The 20,885-nt window shown below is 36.1% G+C and overlaps 1 protein-coding gene across 2 annotated transcripts in view; it reads left to right on the top strand.

Moving 5' to 3' along the window:
• Window positions 1-20,885, top strand: part of LOC150098929 (glutamyl aminopeptidase-like) — a 354,155-nt gene that overhangs the window by 227,119 nt on the left and 106,151 nt on the right. For both annotated transcript variants that reach the window (XM_090405705.1, XM_090405704.1), the window contains exon 12: window positions 16,492-16,639. In XM_090405705.1, coding sequence (XP_090261831.1) covers window positions 16,492-16,639 — 148 coding nt within the window. The remainder of the gene's footprint in view (window positions 1-16,491; window positions 16,640-20,885) is intronic.

Here is a 20,885-nt window from a genome sequence, read left to right as displayed (position 1 = left end):
TTATCATCATTGATTCCTTTTACAGTACTCTTTCCTCCAGAACATTTTGACACCTTCCTGATATTAGAAAAGCTCTCTTACATTTTTCTCTGTATTATTTTAGTGCATCTTCTGATTTATATCCTAGGACCTTTTGGTATGCTTTCTTCTTTTCCAGGACTGCATCTTTAACTTCTTGTGCCCACCATGGTGTTTTTATTTTTTCTATCCTTGCAGACAACTTCACCACATACCTCCCTAGCTGAATCAGTCAATGTCTTCTTTAGAGTTTGCACTGCGACTCCAAGGTTTGGTTCATATTTTCAGCTTGTTTAATTTTTTCTTGAATAATGTTTTTATAGTCAAGTTTACAATTTACCTGTTAAAGCTGCTCAACTTAAATTATTTTTAAAACTTTGTTACATACTGTTATTTTCAATGTGATATCCATTTTTATTCTGCTCAGTACTAAGTAATGGTCACTTCTAATTGCAAATCCTCTTAGATACAAAATACAAGATACAAAAGTACACTTTTGTATCTTGAACCAGCATGAAGATATCACTATCAACAATGATATAATCAATGATGCTTTTCTTATTTCTTCTGTCTTCTCTCCATGTGAACTTGTGCACATCTTTATGTTGAAACATGGTATTAGTAATGACTAATCTGTCCTGAGCAGAAGTAAAAATTACCTGAAAATAACATTTTATACTTATTATTCAGTTAGATCTGGCCTGTTTTTGTTACAGTAATAGTAATACTAATTATGTCCATGTGGTACTTTTCTAATTCTTCTGCAAGTTTGATTTCCTTTCCATTAATACTTTTTATATTGATGGTTCTTATTTACAGTTCTTTTGATGTTGGGTTTATTCTTCTTCTTCTAGATGTTAAGTTTGAGCTTGTTTGTCATTATAATATTTCATCTCAAATAGTAGTTGAGTATGGCTTTGTAGCACAGTGGAAGTGCTGTGTGCCATCTATGATGCTAGACTGCCTGAAGAAAAGAGCTTAGTAAGTTCTGTTCTAGTCACTGACTAAAGGAATTTTTACTAATCCATTTTTCACTCTGTTCTCTGGCATGGGCATGTGGGTTTTTTCTCTCGGAAACTCGGCTTTTCGTCCCATAAACTCAAGAAAATGGACTGTAGAACCCACACTATTTTCATACAGTGAAACACATAGTGTTAGAATTAGGGATTCTAACACATAGCTGAGAAGTGCCACTATGAGATGGTGGCACTTCTCAGCTGCCTCTCTTCACTGGAGGCCATGTACAATTAGTGATAATCTTGGACCAGCTATTTCTGATTAGCTACGGGTGGAGATTGAACTGTTCCCTCACTCTCTAAAAGTTGGAGCTAAAACAGCCTCGCCTATATGGGAATAAAAAGCATTGGATGATTTTTTTTTTTTTTTTTTAAATAGCAGTTGAATCTATGAATCTAACTCAGAACGAAAGTTTGCTTTTTCTAGTTTGTATTCTTTGTAGTGCTGTGTAAGGAAACAACAATTTGCCATTTATAGATTATTTCATGGTGTAGGTTTCTTTTATGATGAAATGAGTGTTTTCCTTATGGTCTTCAAGTCATATTTGCCAAAAGGCCAAGCAGGTTTGTCTCCTATGGGAATGCTATTACTGATCTCAAACTCAAGTATTAACTCAATTCAAAGAAAACTTATTCATTGGCTATTATAGCTGAAGTAAGTGATTACTCCAAATGTAATTAAAAAATTTAATAAATATTGTTTACAGTTATGTTATTCATGGCATACAAAGACAATTCATGATATCAAGAATTAAAATACTAAGTCACACACATTTTCTAAGTGAAATTGTACAAACAATCAGAGATAATTGTGTAATGAACTCAACTAAAAAGTTTAACAAACTCATAATGACAATTATGTACACCAAGTTGTAACATCACACTACTCCATCAAGCTACACTATTAACAACCAAAATAAACTTTCAGAAGTTCTGAATGAACCAAACAGAGCAGATAATTATCTACTCTGTTTGGTTCACCATGAGAGAATTTAACTCAGAAACAAAAACAGTCCTGCCTTCCATTAGCTGAGAGAAAATTCAGACAAACACTATTTCTGTTTCCAAGATGAAGAATAGAAGTTCTTACATAATGTAATGGAAGTATACATGAGTTTGTTCTTTTCCACTTACTGTTGGAGTTAGAACAGTTCCTTTACTTTAATTTAACAAATTTCTATAAGAAGTAGCCCGAAAATATTGGCATACTGTTTGCTGTCAACAGACTGTATGTTCATGCACTTCTTAAATAAACTCTCCGTTTCATTTATTGAAAATTCTGGATCCAAATTATTCTGTACTTGAATTTAGCTCTTTCAGTGCTACAGTTTCCTTCTCAGCTCTCTTGCAGTTGTTTTTCTCAGTGTTCTCCATTGCTAGTCAATGAAATGCTGTGTGACGTCATTCGTGCATTCAGTCACATCCAAGTTCTTCTCATTATGTTTAGTTGATATAGTTCTATGTGATTTTGTCCAGAGGTAAATGTCTTCCAAAAACTTCACTGAAATATTACACCTCACTTCTCTTCAGTATTTTCTTGCTTTATACATCTGAAATTTGTGTATGTACACTGAAGAAAATTATTTTTGGTTTCGGAAATGATCTGATATCAACAACCCACACAGTCATTTACATATACATTCACTCTTGGCCACTTCTACAATACATGAGCACATATATTTTACAACACAAATATGCATTATAATAAAGTAATTGTAAATAATTAACAGAATGTGTATTTTAATAGCTTATTCAAGAAACATACAGTAGACTAAAAAAAACCCAGCTCACACTTAATAATACATTTTCTACACACAGCACTGATTTGCTATAGGTTCTGAAACTTCTTGTATGTTAGACTGACACAGCATTTCTTTTCTTCCCATTATATCATCCCTTCTAGCAGCATGGGATTCTTAAAATCTTTATCATAAAGTAAGATCAACAAATTTAGATCACTTACATTGAATATTATTTTTTGAAATAACATCGTATAATATGGAAAATAACGACAGATGCCTGATTATAATATTTCTTTATTCGTAGAATTTTTTTCTCAGCATATGGTAAGCATTTTCATTTTGTTTTGCTGCTCATGATATCGTGAGGAGCATAACAGTCTAATTATAACCAAAGTCCTAGCAAACTTAAGTAAAAGATGTGTGTATGTATATATTATTGAAATTAGGATTTACTCGGGATGTATACATTTATAAAAAATAAATTTAACTGACTAGAACCCAAGAAAGTATAACAAAAACTTTGATACATTACGACTAGTTTCATTGGTGCTCTGACTTCTTCAGGTGAGAAATAAAAAACATAAGACATAAAAATAACAAGGTAAAAAACATGGACTTTCCAGCTTAATAAAAAGTAGAATAGTAACAGTCATATTTGAATAGGTGACCGCGTGCTACCGTTGGCATGAGTTGAATGTGTGCAACAGCTAATTTTAGAGCGCCAGTACTGGATTACTGCGCTATGGGAATCAGGCAAATTGTAGCTTAGATTGTTGTTCAAATGTGAAGGGTCCAGAACTATTTCTTTTGATTCGATAATTCTTCTTTCGAATTCATCCTTGCATATATATAAATTAGTAGTGCATTCCCAGTCAACTTGATGTGGCTGTTCTTCAAGGTTAGAGTTTGCCAAGAAGAGGACATGACTGGAAAGGGCGCTCACTCATGTTCTACTGTAAGAGATGTCACGTCTATGTTCCTCAAGACGAAGTGAAACAGGTTTTTCTGTCTGACCCTAATTTATATATATGCAAGGATGAATTCGAAAGAAGAATTATCGAATCAAAAGAAATAGTTCTGGACCCTTCACATTTGAACAACAATCTAAGCTACAATTTGCCTGATTCCCATAGCGCAGTAATCCAGAACTAGCGCTCTAAAATTAGCTGTTGCACACATTCAACTCATGCCAACGGTAGCACGCGGTCACCTATTCAAATATGACTGTTACTATTCTACTTTTTATTAAGCTGGAAAGTCCATGTTTTTTACCTTTTTATTTTTATGTCTTATGTTTTTTATTTCTCACCTGAAGAAGTCAGAGCACCGATGAAACTATTTGTGATGTATTATTTTTGTTATACTTTCTCGGGTTCTAGTCAGTTAAATTTATTTTTATAAATGTATACATTCCGAGTAAATCCTAATTTCAATAATATTTATCTACCTTCTGATGAGGTTAATGTACATCTTATCAAGGATTATGAAAAAACTCTGGTAAAAATTGGACTTTTTATTAATAGGTTAGTTTTTTAAAAAGATGCAAATTTCACTCTGTCATCCCAAAGTTTTTAGATTTCAAAGAATTGATTTGCACTAAACGTGCTCATAATATCTATCACAAGACTTATTACATCGTTACTAACTTCCTATCTACAATTTTCCTCCAAATCAGTCTGTTACTTGTCAAGACTCCAACATTATCAGATCTTATATTTCTATTGTCTAAGGCACTTTGTACCATATCAATCAACCTATATCTTGGTCTTCCTCTGGGTCGTTTTGCTGCCAACCTGGCAGAGAACACTTATTTTGCTAATCTTTCTTCGCCCATTCTGTTTAAGTGACCATACCACCTGAGATTAGCTCTGCTAATGCATTCCTGGATGCTGACAATGTCAAGTTCTTTCCTAATATCGTCGTTTTTAATATGATATTGCCATTTATGCCTTCTGTTCATGCCTATAATCTTTCTTGGGACTCTCATATCTGCGGTCTCTAGTCTTTGGTCAAGTGTTTTACTTCTGACCCAGCTCTCAGATCCATAAGTTAAAACTGGTTTGAACACTGTCTTGTATACAGCTAATTTAGTGTTCCGACTAATTTCTCTCTTATTCCATATGAATTTATTCATTTGACTTCCAACCATACCAGCTTTGCTGATTCTGTTGTCTATTTTTATATTTAATTTACCATCTTGAGTAAAAATCGTGCCTAAGTATCTGAAATGTTTTACTTGTTCCACAGGTTCTCCATTCACAATACAGTTGACATTTTCAATGATTCTGCCTATTTTCATTGTCTTTGTCTTTTTATTGCTGACCTTCATACCATATCTATTACAACAGCTATTCAATTTAGTCAGAGAATTTTGCAGACTTTTAGCAGATTTATTTAGAAATATAACATCATCCGCATAAAGCAAAGAGCTGACATTAACATCTCCAATTTTGATATCATGTTTAATACCACTTTCCTTCATAATGTGATTCATATGAAGGAAATACGGATATGACAAGAAACGGCAAGGTTGTACATAAAAATTGTGAGAGTGTGAAAGTAGAAAGTGTGAATGATAGTATAAATGGTTTCTCAGAGAATAAAAAAGATGAGATAGATGCATTGAGTGAGATCGCGTTGTTGAATAGTGCGATAGAAAGAGCAAAACAGCAGCTAGAGTGCATGAACAAAAGTAGACTGAATGAACCAACCAATAATAAAAGGTATGACAGGAAAAATAGACGTATGAATGTGAACATGAACAAAATGAAGGATAGAGTGCTGTATGGAGACTCGTTAGTACGAGGTGTGTTAGTAGAGGATTTGACAAAATTGTACCAACCTGGTGCGACCATAAAGGACGTAACTGAGTCTATTAGAGAGCAAAAGGAAAGGGTGAAAGAAATGATTGTTGTGGCAGGTACGAATGATTTGAAAGGAGATAAAATGGAAATGATAGAAGACCTGAATGAATTGTTTGATTTAGCAAAAGAAAAGAGTGAGAGAGTTAGAATGATTAGTCTTTTGCCACGGTATGACAGTGAAATGTTTAAAAGGAGGGTCATAATTGCGAATGACTTTATGCGTGGGTTATGTATGATGAGTGGTGTGGAATTTGTGGATGTGTGGAGTGAGTTTGATGGGCGAAAGGATCTATATAAGATGGATGGCTTGCATTTGAATGGTTACGGTGTAAGAAGACTTGAGAAAGTGTTGCTGAATGTAGTGGATGTACAAATTCAGGGAAACTAGATTTGTTAAGGGGGGGGGAGTAAATATACAGTCCTTATGGAGGCAGTTGAATGTAAGAATGAATACAATATGCCAGAGCAAATAAGGACAACAAATCTGAGTGGGATAGTTAATATAAGGCATCAAGGTAGGGTTGGGGCTAATGGGGGTCTTAAATTCATGTACACTAATACTAGGAGTATTACGAACAAAAAGGAAGAGTTTTTGGCCATGGTTGGCACTTCCAGACCACAGGTTATAGGTATTAGTGAAACATGGCTGACTGTAGATGTTATAACTAGTGGGATTGAAAGTGATGGGTATAGTGTGTTCAGGAATGACAGAGAGAATAAAATGGGGGGAGGAGTATTGTTGATGATAGCTGATGAGCTCCAGCCAAGGAGAATAGAAGTTGAATTGCATGATAGAGAAAAGAGCACATTTGAGGCCATTTGGTGTGAGATTGTGGCTAGCAGAACTAAATATACAATTGGGTGCTGCTATAGACCAGGTGATGGAAAAGATGGTGGTGACAGTATGCACAAGCAAATAGAAGAAATGGGTGGAAGGAGGGTGATTATTATGGGAGATTTCAACTATGGTCGCATTGATTGGGGTGTCCTCTCCTCACTCCAATCAATGCGACCACACGGAAGGAAGGAACTGGATTTTATGCGGTTATTAAGGGATAACTATCTGCGACAGCATGTAATGGAAAATACTAGGGGTCAGAGAGTGCTTGACCTAGTAATTACATCTGAGGATTTGGCTGTAACAAATATGACCACATTGCCACCAATCGGTGAGAGTGATCATAGGGTCTTAACTTGGGAAGTGGCTAAAGGTGTAGAATTTTCAATTAAGACAGGGTACATGTGGAATTATCGGGCTGGAAAGTATGACAAGCTTAGGAGTTTGATTGGCTCAGTGCCATGGCATGTACAACTGTAAGGAGTAGAAGTTGATAGTGCATGGGAGGTAGTTAAGAAGTGCTTGCATGAAGCAATGTCTGACTGTATACCTAGAGTCTGAATAATAAATCAAGTAGGGGTTAAATGGATGAATAGCACCATTAAGCTTGAGCTGCAAAAAATGAAACAACTATGGAGAGAATTTAGGGAGAAGGGTGACCGGCAGGCACATGAGCGGTATAAAGCACAGGCCAGAAGGGTGACGAGTGTGGTAAGAAAGGCAAAAAAGGATTATGAAAGAACATTGGCCATGTAGGCTAAAGAGAATCCTAAACAGTTTTTTAGATATGTAGCAAGTAAAGGGAAAAATGTACATGGCAGATTGATTTTAAAGAATGCCGATGGTAGGGAGGTAACTGAATCAGTTGAGATAGTTGAGTTACTGAGTGAGCACTTTGCAAGAGTATATCATCCAGGTGGTGACATTGCAGAAATGAATAAACCAGTAGATTATACAGGAATTGTGGTTAATGAAGTGGAGGTGAGTAGTCAATTGCATAACCTCAATGTCAATACATCTGTGGGATTGGATGGTATACCAGCTCGTGTTGTACGAGAAGCAGCTAATGAATTGTCAGTACCCTTGACCATTTTGTTTAATTTGAGTCTCGGGTCTGGGTTAGTCCCGAGCGGGTGGAAAGAGGGGGAAAATAGTTCCACTGCATAAAGGTGGTTCCAAGACTGCTGTTGTAAATTACCGACCGATTAGCATATCAGGAATCATTGTCAAGGTCTTAGAGAAATTAGTCAAGAAAAGAATACAGGATTGGATAGATGAAAATGGGATATTGTATGGGGGACAACATGGTTTTGTGAAGGGTAGATCATGCCTCAGTAACTTGCTCACGTTTTATAACACAGTGACGGCTGAACTGGACAGGGGTAATGGGTTTACAGTGATACTACTGGACCTTGCCAAGGCCTTTGATAGGATACCACATGGAACCCTAATCAGTAAACTGTAGCAGATGGGTATAGATATAGGGTTGGTGAGATGGATAGGAGGGTGGTTGAAGGAGAGATATCAAAGAGTGGTTTATTCAGGAGTGGAGTCTAAAAGACGTCTTGTGACTAGTGGAGTGCCACAGGGCTCTGTTCTTGGACCACTGCTTTTCAATGTGTTCATCAATGATATTGGAAAGGATTTGAGAGGAAGTGTTCACTTGTTTGCTGATGATGCAAAGTTGGGTAGAGCAATTGTGAGTGCACAGGATGTCAAAATTTTACAGGATGATTTGGATAGTTTGGAGGACTGGGCTAGGAAAAATGGATATCAATTTAATGTGGCAAAGTGTAAGGTTATGCACTTTGGGGTGAAAAGAATAGCAGCAGTATATCGCATTGGTGGAACCATACTCCAGGAGATTGATGAGGCCAGGGATTTGGGAGTGTTGGTGGATAGGGAGTTGAAGTTTAGGGGGCACATTGCAAAAGTAACTAAAACAGCTCACCAAATCACTTGGCTTCTGAAAAATACTTTAACATGCAGAGACGAACAAGTTGTTCCTCTGTATCGAGCCTTGATAAGACCCCATCTGGACTTCTGTGCCCAGTTATGGGCACCAGGGTTTCTTCGTGATGGGGAGGACGTGGAGAGGGTCCAGAGACGAGTGACCAAGATGATAGCAGGTCTGTGGAATGAACCTTATGAGAATAGGTTGAAGATTTGTGTGTTGCAGAAATTGGACGATAGGCGAAGGAGGGGTGATATGATTGAGACATTCAAATTACTGAAGGGTTTTTATAAGATTGATCCAGAAGATATTTTTGAAAATATGACTGGTGGTGGGAGGACTAGGGGCCATGCATGGAAGCTGGGCAAGAGCGTGGTTGACAAGGGTGTTAGAGCTAGGTTCTTTACTTGGAGAGTGGTAAATGAGTGGAATAAGTTTCCAGAGTCTGTTGTGGGTGCTACGACCGTGAATGAGTTCAAGGTAAGGTATGATAGATACTGTGTGAATGTTGAATAGTTGTTCTTGACATGATGTTAGGCCCTCCCTCAATGAGTCTGTCGACTCCTTGGAGTTTCTTGGAACAATAATAATAATAATATAGATAATGAATAACAGAGGGGATAATGTACATCCTTGTCTCACACCAGATTTAACATTAAACCATCTTCCTGTACTTCCTTCAGTTCTAACTGCTGACTTACAACTCAAATAAAGACTAAGTATTGCTTGATATAATTCCCCATTCACAAAATATAACTGTAGCGTATTGAATAGCTTCTCTCTTGGCACCTTGTCCTATGCCTTTTCCAAATCGACAAAACTTAAATACAGATCTTTGTTATATTCTCATGCTTTCTCGAATATTTGTCGTAAAGTGAAGAACTGATCCTGATAGCCTCTATTTGGCCTGAATCCAGCTTGTTCTTCACTGTGCTTTTCTTCCACCATTCTTCTCAACCGTTTCTCAAGTATACTTGCATGGGTCTTGCCAGGAACACTCAGTAGGGAAATACCTCTGTAATTCTCACATTAGTTTTATTTCCCTTTTTATATATGGGTACTATGAGAGCTCTACTCCAATCATCGGGAATTCGTCCCTCTGTCCAGGCTTTCTGAACTATGCAGTGCAGCCACTGTAAGACTCTTATACCACCATACTTCAGCATTTCTGGTCGAATATCATCTACTCCTGCTGCCTTTCAACATTTCAAGCCTTTGATGGCTTTTTTTACTTCAAATATGGATATGTATTCCTGACTGCATGCTGGGCAGTGTTTTTTACCACTGTGCTGTCATCACTGCTTGTTTCATTTAGCAGTTTTTCAAAATAATTACTCCATACTTCAAGGATATCTTTTTCTCCCATTTTCATGTCACCTTTATCATCTCTAACTCCTTTTACAGCACTCTTTTCTCCATTCTTAAGCTTCTTCAACAACCTCCGGAATATTTTGCCACCTTCTTGATATTTATTTTCTATACTCTTGCCAAAGTCCTTCCATGACTTTTGTTTAGCTAGTTTTGCACAGTGTTTAGCATTCTTGCATTTATCTCTATATTCTCTAAGAGCACAAGCTGACTTATTTGACAGGAACTTTTGATATGCTTTCTTCTTTTCCTTTACTGCCTCTTTAACTTCCTGTGTCCACCATGGAATTCTAATTTTTCTATCCTTGCAGACAACTTCACCACATGCCTCTCTAGCTGAATCAATCAGGGTTTTTTTCAAGGCTTGCCACTGAATTCCCAAGGTTTGGTTCCTGTTCTCAAACTCTTTAATTTTTTCTTCAATAATCTTTGTGTATTTTAGTCTACAGTTCACATCTGAGAGCTGCTCAACTTTTATTCGCTTTAAAACTTTCTTACATGTTATTCTTTTCAATATGAAATTCAATTTTATCCTGCTTAAGACTAAATAGTGATCACTTCCGATTTCAAATCCTCTGTACACTGTGGTGTCCTGCACCAAGAAGAAAACATCACTATCGACAATAACATAGTCAATGAGACTTTTCTTATTCCTAGCCTCTTCTCTCCATGTGAATTTGTGCACATTTTTATGTTGGAACATGGTGTTAGTAATAACCAATCCATGTCCTGAGCAGAAATCCAACAGATATTTGCCATTATTATTAGCTTTGCTCATTTCTCCAAATTTTCCCAAAACATTTTTGTATGTCTGACAATCACTTCCTACTCTGCTATTTAGATTAGATCCTCAACAAGGACCAACTTTTCCTTTTCATTGTGCCAGTTGCTTTTTCTAAATCCTCAGAAAAATTCCTCCACTTCTACCTTAGTAGAACCTTCTGTGAGACCATAGGCACAAATAAGTCCCATTGTCCAGTTCCCCATTCTCATATTTGCCCACATTACTCTACTTGAGACTGCCTGCCATTCGAGAAGATTAGCCTTGTATTTTGTGTTGAATACTATGGCTACTCCTTCTTTTCCTTGATTGTCATTGCCTGAATATAACATTTTGTATTTATTGCTCAGAAAGATCTCACCAGTTTTTGTTTCAATCACCCCTATTATGTCGATCTGGTACTTATCTAATTCCTCAGCTAGCTCCATTTCCTTGCCTTTCAGGCTTCTTACGTTGATAGTACCGATCTTTAACTCTGGTGATGTTGAGTTGGGGTTTGTTTTCAGATTTGTTCCAGTAGCTGACTTTTCGCTGTTCACCTTGGTTCCCTGGCGAAAACAACGGGGACCTTGTTTAACCGGGCAACACCCCAGCCGGCATGAAATTTTGTCATGTTGTACCATCATTTTTTATTTTGGTTTAACCAATAAGAATACAATTTGGTCATCTAAATCCCAAATTGCCAGCCCATCCTCGTTTGTTCAGTATCCAAGTAGATACCCAACAGGGTGCACCACAAGAAGGTGAGGATTGGACATTAGGTCAGAAGCCCTGGTCAGTTCTCTGCATTCCTTTAAAGGCTATGTGGAGGTCTCCTCTCTTATACAGCTTTGACCCTTAAGCACCCCAAATATAAAACAAGCAACAACAAATATCTCAGGTACAGGAAAAAATGATTAATCATATAAATCACAAGCAGTGATGAATTTGTAAAAGAAATTCTGTGCTACTAGTTTTCCACACACTAGTATTAAATTTAATATTGATGGTTGTGTATTGATGTCTGTTACAGACATGGAATACACATTTCACACATTCATAGAATGGTTTGAGACAACTGTGCCAGTATTGTTAAGGGGGTGTAATGATATTGAAGTTTAAAGAATTCCACATTTCCTTCACACTTAGCAGTAAGGGGCAGTATTAATCCACAGATATTAATATCAAACTTAATAGCGGTGCATAACAAAATAGTAGCACATCTTAACCATAACCCTTGCTGCATGCTCAAAATTTGGATATTCAAACCAAATTAAATGTTATTTACCCAGACCTTAGCCAAAAGGCTGTGGGTGCGAATCCCACCGTGGGCATGGATGTTTGTGATTGTCTATGAAAAATACTATTGGTGGTAGTGGTGGTGGGTGGCATTGGTGTAGATGATGCAGTTGGTGAATTGAGTGGTGAAGATGGAAAGTTATAGAGTAGGTGTCCTTCTTCAATGAGCCTTTGGACTCTTTGGAGATGTCACGTAATAATAATAATAATAATATTTTGATCTTCTTGGTAACAACTTTTTCTCTCTGACTATCTTCCAAACCGATACTTCACAATCACTCTCACCATCGTGTGGCAGTGTTAATACCTCAGCAAATCCAACACCGGCAAATCCTGTGTTGCTTCCATCACATGCTGCTTTAGATAGGTATCTTGCAGAAACTCAATAAATTCACTCTCCTTGTTAGCATATATTATCTCTTCTTTCCAATACACATTTCTATAATTAAAATTTCCCATTAGGATCATCTTCATTTTACTTGCCCAACCAATTTGTCTAAAGGTTTCACAATCAATGCTCTCCACATTTCCTGCCCTATAATAAAATCCCATTAAATATACTATTCTGCTGATCTCAACTTAATACCAGATAGTGTTCAATACCTTTACACATGTTACTATTTTCCATTTCCATTCTTGAAGGACACAGTTTTCCTCTGCTCTCATTAACAGTACTCTCCCTCCTCTCTTCACCTTTCTATCCTTTTGGAAAATTCTTTATCTTTCGATTTCTAGTCCTGACAGCATATCACCCTCAGTCAACCAAGTTTCACTTATATCAATTATCTTTGTGTATACTGACTTATCAATGCTACAATCAGTATGCGCATCAATCAGCCCCTTTATTTTCTGATACTCTGTACATTAGTATACAAACATAACAATTCCCCACTCTTTGAGGGCCTCCCACCAACACCACCACTCCATGCTCTTTCTCTCTCTCTCTCTCACTCTCTCTCTCTCTCTCTCTCTGTGCTATAGTACACCTGTCTCTCTCTTCATTCTGACTATCTCCATTTCCCTGATCCTGACTCTGATTTTCATTCATAGCCTTATCATTCCCACCTTTTTGCATTGCATCACTCTGCCCTGCCATAATCACTTCCTCATCTTTGCATCCCTCTTTTTCCTGTCCTTCCACAACCTGATTCTCAACCTCTCGCTGACCCCCTTAGCAATAATACTAATTTCTTATGAACCCCATTTACTCCCAGTAAACAGTAATCATTCCAAATGTTCAACACCAAATCCATTCAATGCATTCCATCAGTTTTGAACAATTCTAACTTTTCTTCAAATTCATTCCATGTATTCACAAATTGAACATTTTTTGCCTGAGACAATTCAGCCATCTTATCATTTAGTATCATTGCTCTCCTCCTCACTTCACTTCACTAGTGTCATATCTGGGCAACAAACTAACACTTTATCCATGTCACTATTATCCTTCACTTCCTGCAACAACTTCTTCAAATTCCTTGTCACATTCTTTGTCTCGCTATCCAAGTTGTGTGCCCACCACTCATTCAGATGCCCATTCCTTCTTTGTACATAAATCATCTGATATTTGTTTCATTGTACCACCTGGAAAACATGTCTTATGTACCTTATTATTTACCACATGTTTAATTATTCAATCACTATATAAAGCTATCCTATCATCTTTAGATGCTTGCTTCTTCCTATTAACCTCCATCTCATTTACATCAGTTAATCTCTTATTTAAGCATTTAATATCCTCCTTGATACATTTAATCTGACTCTTTATTTTCATTAACTCTTGCCTAAGCTCTTCCACGTCACTTTTGTCATTATCATCACAAACACTTGCATCCATTTTCCGATTATTCCTGGTAACATTGTTCTTACTTTTAGAACATAACAACTTTTCATTGCACTTCTCACACACTATAATACATTGCTTCTGATCATTTAATCTAACACACTATAAATCTTTAATGTGTTTGGGCCCATACATGTAACAATTATCACATCTTATCTGCTGCAAAAAGTCTAAGGAAAAACTTGATATCCAAGTTGAAACCTTCCATGTTGCTGGAGTATTCTTCTTCACTATCACCATTTTTGTAATGTTAACTAGCACTTCCATGTTAACTGAAACAACCAAAGCGAACACTCTTCGAAGCACAGTACAGTGATTATATCCAAATGTGATGGTCACTAATTATATAGTTTAATCCTTTATCCAAGTGTAAGCAAACAAAGTTTGCACCTGAAGTATTTTCAGGAATGGGACAACTCATGGAAAAGGTAGTATAAGTTCTCATCACTTGCCTTAGTATCCCATAATGCAAAGCACATCTCCTTGCGGACATGTATAATGCTGCCTTAAGGGAAGGGTCACTACTCAGACCAGTTTCTACCTTTATTGAGGTACTGTTTAAGTAAAGACCTCTCTAAAATTTAGGCAATCCCCCCCCAGACCACTCCCTATGAGTGATCGAAGGATTGTCCAAGCATTGTTCCACTCAGTGACAGGCTCACCCTGTCACCGAGAAGAACTTCTCAGCATTGGCTCTACTCAGTGGCAGGCTCACCTCCACCACAAGACAGAACCATAATCTCACTGGTGGCCCCACTCAGAGACAGGCAAAAACCTATCCCAAGCAGAACATCTCATACCTCAAGGAAAGGGACCACTTCTGCGCAAAAGCACATCAGCGGGAGCCAGACCCAGAGGTGATGATACTAAGGTGGAAGTAATGGAGAAGTCATATTTCCCTATACGAGTTGCCCAAAGGTGTCGCACCTTATTATTAAAATTCTCTGGATTAGAGATAAGTTGATGGAAGTCTTTTTTTTTTTTTTCACTTGGCTATGCTACCAATTATATTATCTGCATTATGCATGTCCGCAAGGAGATGTACTTTGCATTATGGGATACTAAGGCAAATGATGAGAACTTATACCACCTTTGCCACAAGTTTCCCCAGGCCTGAAAATACTTCAGGTGCAAACTTTGTTTGCTTACACTTGGATAAAGAATTAAACCAAATATATAATTGGTAGCATAGCCAATTGAAAAAAAAAAAACTTCCATGTGATGGTCACTGTCATGCAAAAGCACTATTATAAAAATCTACATGACGTATTATGAAAATTTTTTTTTTTTCATCCTCAATTGCAACTGTCTTTTATAAAGAATGTGCAAAAGAATTTTCCATGCCCTTGACCTGGTTATTTAATGAAAGCTTTGCAGTGGGTTGATAAGGAGGTGGTGAGTCTCTATATAAAGCATAGGTCTAACCAGTATGGATTATTTTTCTCATATTTGCTCACCTAGTTTTAATTGTGATGTGCAAACACTAGAGAGGAGTCAAAGACGAAATACTAAAGTGATATCAAGACTCTGGGGGTGTTGGTTATGCAAATCATTTGAAGGAATGTAAATTACAGAGTTTGGGGGATAGGAGGAAAAGATGAGATATGGTAGAGACCTTGAGATTAGCTAAGGGATTCTACCAGATTAATACAGAAGGAATTATAAAAAGAGTGGATGGGAAGAATGAGGGGGGTCATCCCTGGAAATTCTATAATGATGAGGTGAAGAAGGGTGTGAGGAGTAGATTTTTTACATGGAAAGTTGTTGGGGATTGGATTGCATTGCGAATGCAGGGAGTGTAAATAACTTCAAAGTTCATTATGATAGGCATGTTGCTCGTTGAATGGGCCTTCCATGATAAGTCGGACTCCATGGAGGTTACCAAAATAATAATAATAATATTTAAAATTCAAAATCAGTTTAATATTTTTATTTCTTATTTATTTTTATGTTTTTTTCCTTCTTGTTCATGCCATTATTTTATTATTATTATTTTTCAATAAATGTTTCTTGTTAAGTTATATTACTATTTTGTTAAATTTAAGGAAACTAAAATTTTATTTTTGCATGTTCATTTTGGTTACATTGTTAGATGAAATATTGTCACACATATTTTTAATCTTTCTTCAGTCTTTTATAAAATTGATTTTTAATGAGTATTTCTGTTAAAACATTTTTTTTTAAAATAAAATTTAATTTAGTATGCTTTGTCCAGATAGGAAACCAGATATTCAGTATTCATTTATTCGGCCAAATCATGCTTCACTGCATCCCTAATTTTGCTATAGCAAACTTGCAAGAACCAAAGGAATAATTTGTGATAGTGAACTTCCTTTAGCATAACATTGATGTTATGCACTAGCCCACTTACAGCTTTTCATGGGTGGAATAAAAAAATGTGAATCTTCGCTGTTATTGAGCATGTTTTCTTCAGAATTTTTTATTATAATTTAGAGAATACCATCTGAACTGTACAGATTCAAAAGTTGTAAAATGTGTATCCCCATTAAAAATGTTCATTGTTTAAAAGTATATAAATGAGTTACAAGACATCCATTCCCTTCTGTTCAGAGTGGAATTAGTTGTCTGAATAATTAGCTGTTAAGGTGGAGATTCAGATAATAGGTAAATCTGCAAATAGAGACATCAAAATGATCAGGTTTGAGATGATAGGTCAGAGTTTAGAAAAGTTGGGTGCCATGTAATTTTACTCCACCATAACTTAGAACAATGAGAACTGGTACAAATAATAATTTTTTTTTATTATTTTTTATTCTTTCTTCATTTAGAGTTGGAATGTTAAACAGCACCTTAGCCTTAAATCTAACTCTTTATTTGGAAAAGGAAGAAGATTATGTTCCATGGGAGACCGCAATATTACACTTTGATATTTTGGATGTTTTAATTCAAGAAAGTCCTTCTTATCCACATTTTCAGGTATTATCATCTAATGTTTTCATCAGCAGACATGTGTATTTACGTGCAGTGACTTTATTTCTTATTTAAAGTTTTCAATCATACTTTTATTTTCTGTTTATTTTACTTTATTTCTATTTAAAATGCAAACTATTTTGCAGAAGTTGGAACTTGCTTCCTTCAGTCATTTTTAGTACACATACAAACTGCTTATTACTTGCTTAGGATGTGTGTGTGTGTGTATATGTGTGTATAACACTATTACTGAGCAGGTGCTGCTTTTTTTTTGGGGGGGGGGGGATGGTATTATAGAAGATATCTTATTAGATAGCTTCTATAATACCTCTCATCTTCTCTTCCGTTAGTACTTAGAACAATTTAGAAACTTTGCACTGCCTAAAATTCATTTAATTAAAGTTTAAACATCATTTAATATAGATAAGAGAATAACAATTAGAATGATGTTAATATTCTCATTAATGGGATGGATATGGTCATTTCTAAAAGCATAACTTTTTTATAGTGAGGTGTTTTTTTATAAAGCTCAGTGTTTCCATTGTCACTCTTATCTTGCTCATCCCCATTATTATTATTTTCTCGACCTCCATAGAGTTGCAAGGTTCATCTTGGGAGATCAACACTATTCAGACCAAAGTCTATCATTCCACTCCATAAACTCATCTACCGTTTGCACTACCCTCTTAGGCAATGCATTCCATGCTTTCATCACTCTCCATGTAAATAACTTGCTTCTTACTCTTTACTCACTGCTTCCTTTTTTAGTTGCCAGGAATAGCCCCTTGTCATAGTTCCTTTTCCCTGGTTCTACCATGTGAACAATCTTCCCAGTGTTGCTCTGATAACCCCTTCAACAGCTTAAATGTCCCAGTCATATCACCACTTTGTCTTGTGTTCACCAAACTCTGCAGTTTTCATACCTTCAGTCTATTCTCATAACCAACTTTGTACAGTCCTGATATCATTTTTGTTATCCATCTCTATACCCACCCCAAGGTTATTTCATTCCCCTCAAATCTCAGTGACCAGATCTCATCAGTGCAGATGTGGTCTAATGAAAGCTTTATGCAATGGCATTACCACCCTTTTATCTCTAGTGGTCAGCATCCTCCTCAATATCGCAGCAATTCTCTGAGTCAAAACCTTTGCAACATTCCCTCTTAACTTCAAATTTTTATCATCAATTGCCCCCAAATCCCTTGCTTCTTCCACTTCCAGTATAACTCCACCAGGTCAGTATGAAGCATTCCATTTGTGGATTCCAAATTTCTAAACCTTACATTTATTTGCATTAAACTGAAATTACTATTCATTTGCCTACCTATCCAGCTTATTCAAATCCCCTTAAAGAGCCAAAACACGACTGCTATTAAGGGGATTACCAGCCACAGTAATGAACTTTAATGAAATTAAAGTACAGATATTCCGTATACTGAAAATAACAGTACATCATCAGCATGTAGAAACAAGCAATCAAAGGAACCGGATCACAAAGTACATACAGTAGTCGGTGGTTTACCAATTAAAAACTGTTGTTGTGTGCTAGAAATTAGTATTAATAAATAATATTATTAAAATATTATTAAACAACTATTTTTGATGGTTACATAAGATAAGAATCTCTCAAACTTTTGGGAGAGAGAGACAATCATTCCGATTCAGATTTGGCCGATGTAAAAGAACTTCGCAACTTTCTTTGAAAAGGCGTTCATATTTAAACCTGCATCTATGGAGAAGATGAGATTTATCCCACTGGATATTGTGTTTAGTGTCAATACTATGTTGTTCCTTTGATTGCTTGTTTCTACACACTGATGATGCACTGTTATTTTCAGTACAAAATATCTGTACTTTCATTTCATTAAAGTTAATTACTGTGGTTATCATGTAATTTATTATTTATAATCATGCCACAGGTACCTTTAAAGATATGAGCATTATTGCTAGCAACCTCCCAAACTCCACATTTTCTGCAAACAATTCAATATCTCCTTGTAATCTTGTGACAATAACATTGACATAAAGATTGAACATTGATTGAACAGTACTGAACCATGTGGAACTCCATTTTTAGTCTTGGACTCCCTGATACTGTTCATCTGTATACAACTCTCTGATGTCTGTCAGAAAGCTTGTTACCAATCCAATCCACAAACCTGATATCCAAACCCATATGTTGCAACTTAAAAACCAACTTGTCATGTGGCATCCTGTCAAGTTCCTTTTGCAAAAAAATAAATAAAATAAAAATGATAGTGTATCCACTGCTTTTGTGACTGTATTGTGAAAGGTAACCAGATTACTAAAACAAGAGTACCCTTTAATAAATCCATGCTGGCTTGTATGGATAATATTGACCTCATCTGGCCAATTCTGTATACAAGTTCTTACCAATTTCTGTAAAATCTTAAGAACTACAGAAAAAATACAATCAGGCCATAGTTTGATACCTCCATTCTACTGCTGCCTTTATACAGTAGCACTATATTACCTTCCTTTCACTTATCCTTTCGCAAGACTTGTGGAACCAACTGTGCCAAGTTAATGGTACCGTTAGTTAGTTCAACAGCACAGCCCCTTTAAACACGTGATGAAATTCCATCTAGCGTAGGGTGACCAGACGTCCCTTTTTTAATGGGATTGTCACCTTTTTTAGACTCTGGTCCTGTTGTCCCAACAAAACCTTAACAGGATGCTAATTGTCCCTTTTTATTAACTTTAGTCCCGTTTTTGAATTCGTGGCATGACTTCATTCTTGTATGTTCGAATGTGGAAAGGATAATGTCTCTGCTGGTGACATGTAATAGCTTGAGATCTAAAATATGCATGCTATGACAATTATCAACAATTATTAATGCACTTTCTCTCTCTCTCTCTCTCTGCGATAGGATGAAAATGCCGCATCTGGGCAGTAACAAGATTACTTTGTCTACCATACCATTGTTTTGTGCTTCTTATGCCGGTCTGTTAGTAATTGTGAAAGTTAAAGCAAGTATATATTGTGAGTGGTGATATTTAATCAGGATTTTTCATACTGAAAAGGAAGTGTAGTTTCACTCGGGATTTAAAAGAAGAATATCCCATCTTGAAGATGAAACAACAAACAAGTTGCAATGTACTATGTGTCATTCGGTTTTTTCCCAGTTGAACATGGAGGCTGTTCTGATATAAAACAGCATTTGACGAAGCAAAAACATAAATTGGCAACTGCTGCTCTCAGTTCAAGTCAAGAATTCAAAAGAGAAATTAACTGACGAAAGTAAATGTCTTGCAGCTCAAGAAGGTTTGTTTGCATTTCATTTAGTGAAACATAACCTTTCAATAGCGAAAAATTTATTTCAAAAGAAATTTACATGTGGGCGAACAAAGTGCCAATCAATTTTAGTGAATGTCCTGGCACATTATGCAATGTGAGAAATAGCAATTGAATTGAAACAAGCTAAATATGTGTCAGGTATGGTAGACACATCAAACCACAGAAATTTTAAGTTGACACCTGTCCTTGTTAGGTACTTCATTCAGAATAACGGTATTCGGGTTAAAGTGATAGATTTTCAGAACATAACAGGAGAGACTGCAGAACTGCTTGCAAATCATATATTGGATATTTTGCAGAAACAGCAGCTGACTGAGAAAATTATTGCATTTTCTGCAGATAACTGCAATGCCAACTTCAGAGGATACAAACGAGTGGTTCCAACAATGTATTTTCAAGACTCAACAAAGGTTTAAAAATGAACATTCATGCTATGTGCTGCTCATGCTGTTCATAATGGTGTACAGACAAGCTGATGTTTTGCCTATTGGTATCGAAACAATTAGAATAATAAGTAAATAGAATATTTCATTATTTCCACATTTACATCGTGAGAGTAGAGGAATTGAAGAATTTCTGGGCATTTACAGAAATTGAATACAAGTGTGTTCTAGGTAGTGTACAAACAAGATGGTTAACATTACTACCAGCTGTGAATAGGATTATTGACATGTATGATAGACTTGGATCTTATTTTTTATCACGATAAATGTCCTACATTGTTGAAATCATTTTTCAGTAACCAAATCAATAACCAATTTCAGTAACAATCAATATTTTATCTCCATTTCATGCAAAGCCAGCTGAAAATATTCTCAGCAACAATAATGAAAATAGAAAGGGAAAATATTTTGGCAACTAAAGTGGTAGAAGAATTGGAATTGCTCAGACAAAAAATTACAAATAGGAAAGCTGAGAACTTTAAAACATTTA

This window comes from Typopeltis vanoorti, chromosome 15 (genome assembly GCF_054136105.1).
Source record: "Typopeltis vanoorti isolate ZY-2024b chromosome 15, IOZ_Tvanoo_1.0, whole genome shotgun sequence".
Classification (NCBI taxonomy): domain Eukaryota; kingdom Metazoa; phylum Arthropoda; class Arachnida; order Uropygi; family Thelyphonidae; genus Typopeltis; species Typopeltis vanoorti.
The sequence above is the reverse complement of the archived record's forward strand: the minus strand, read 5'-3'. Positions and strand labels throughout refer to the sequence as shown.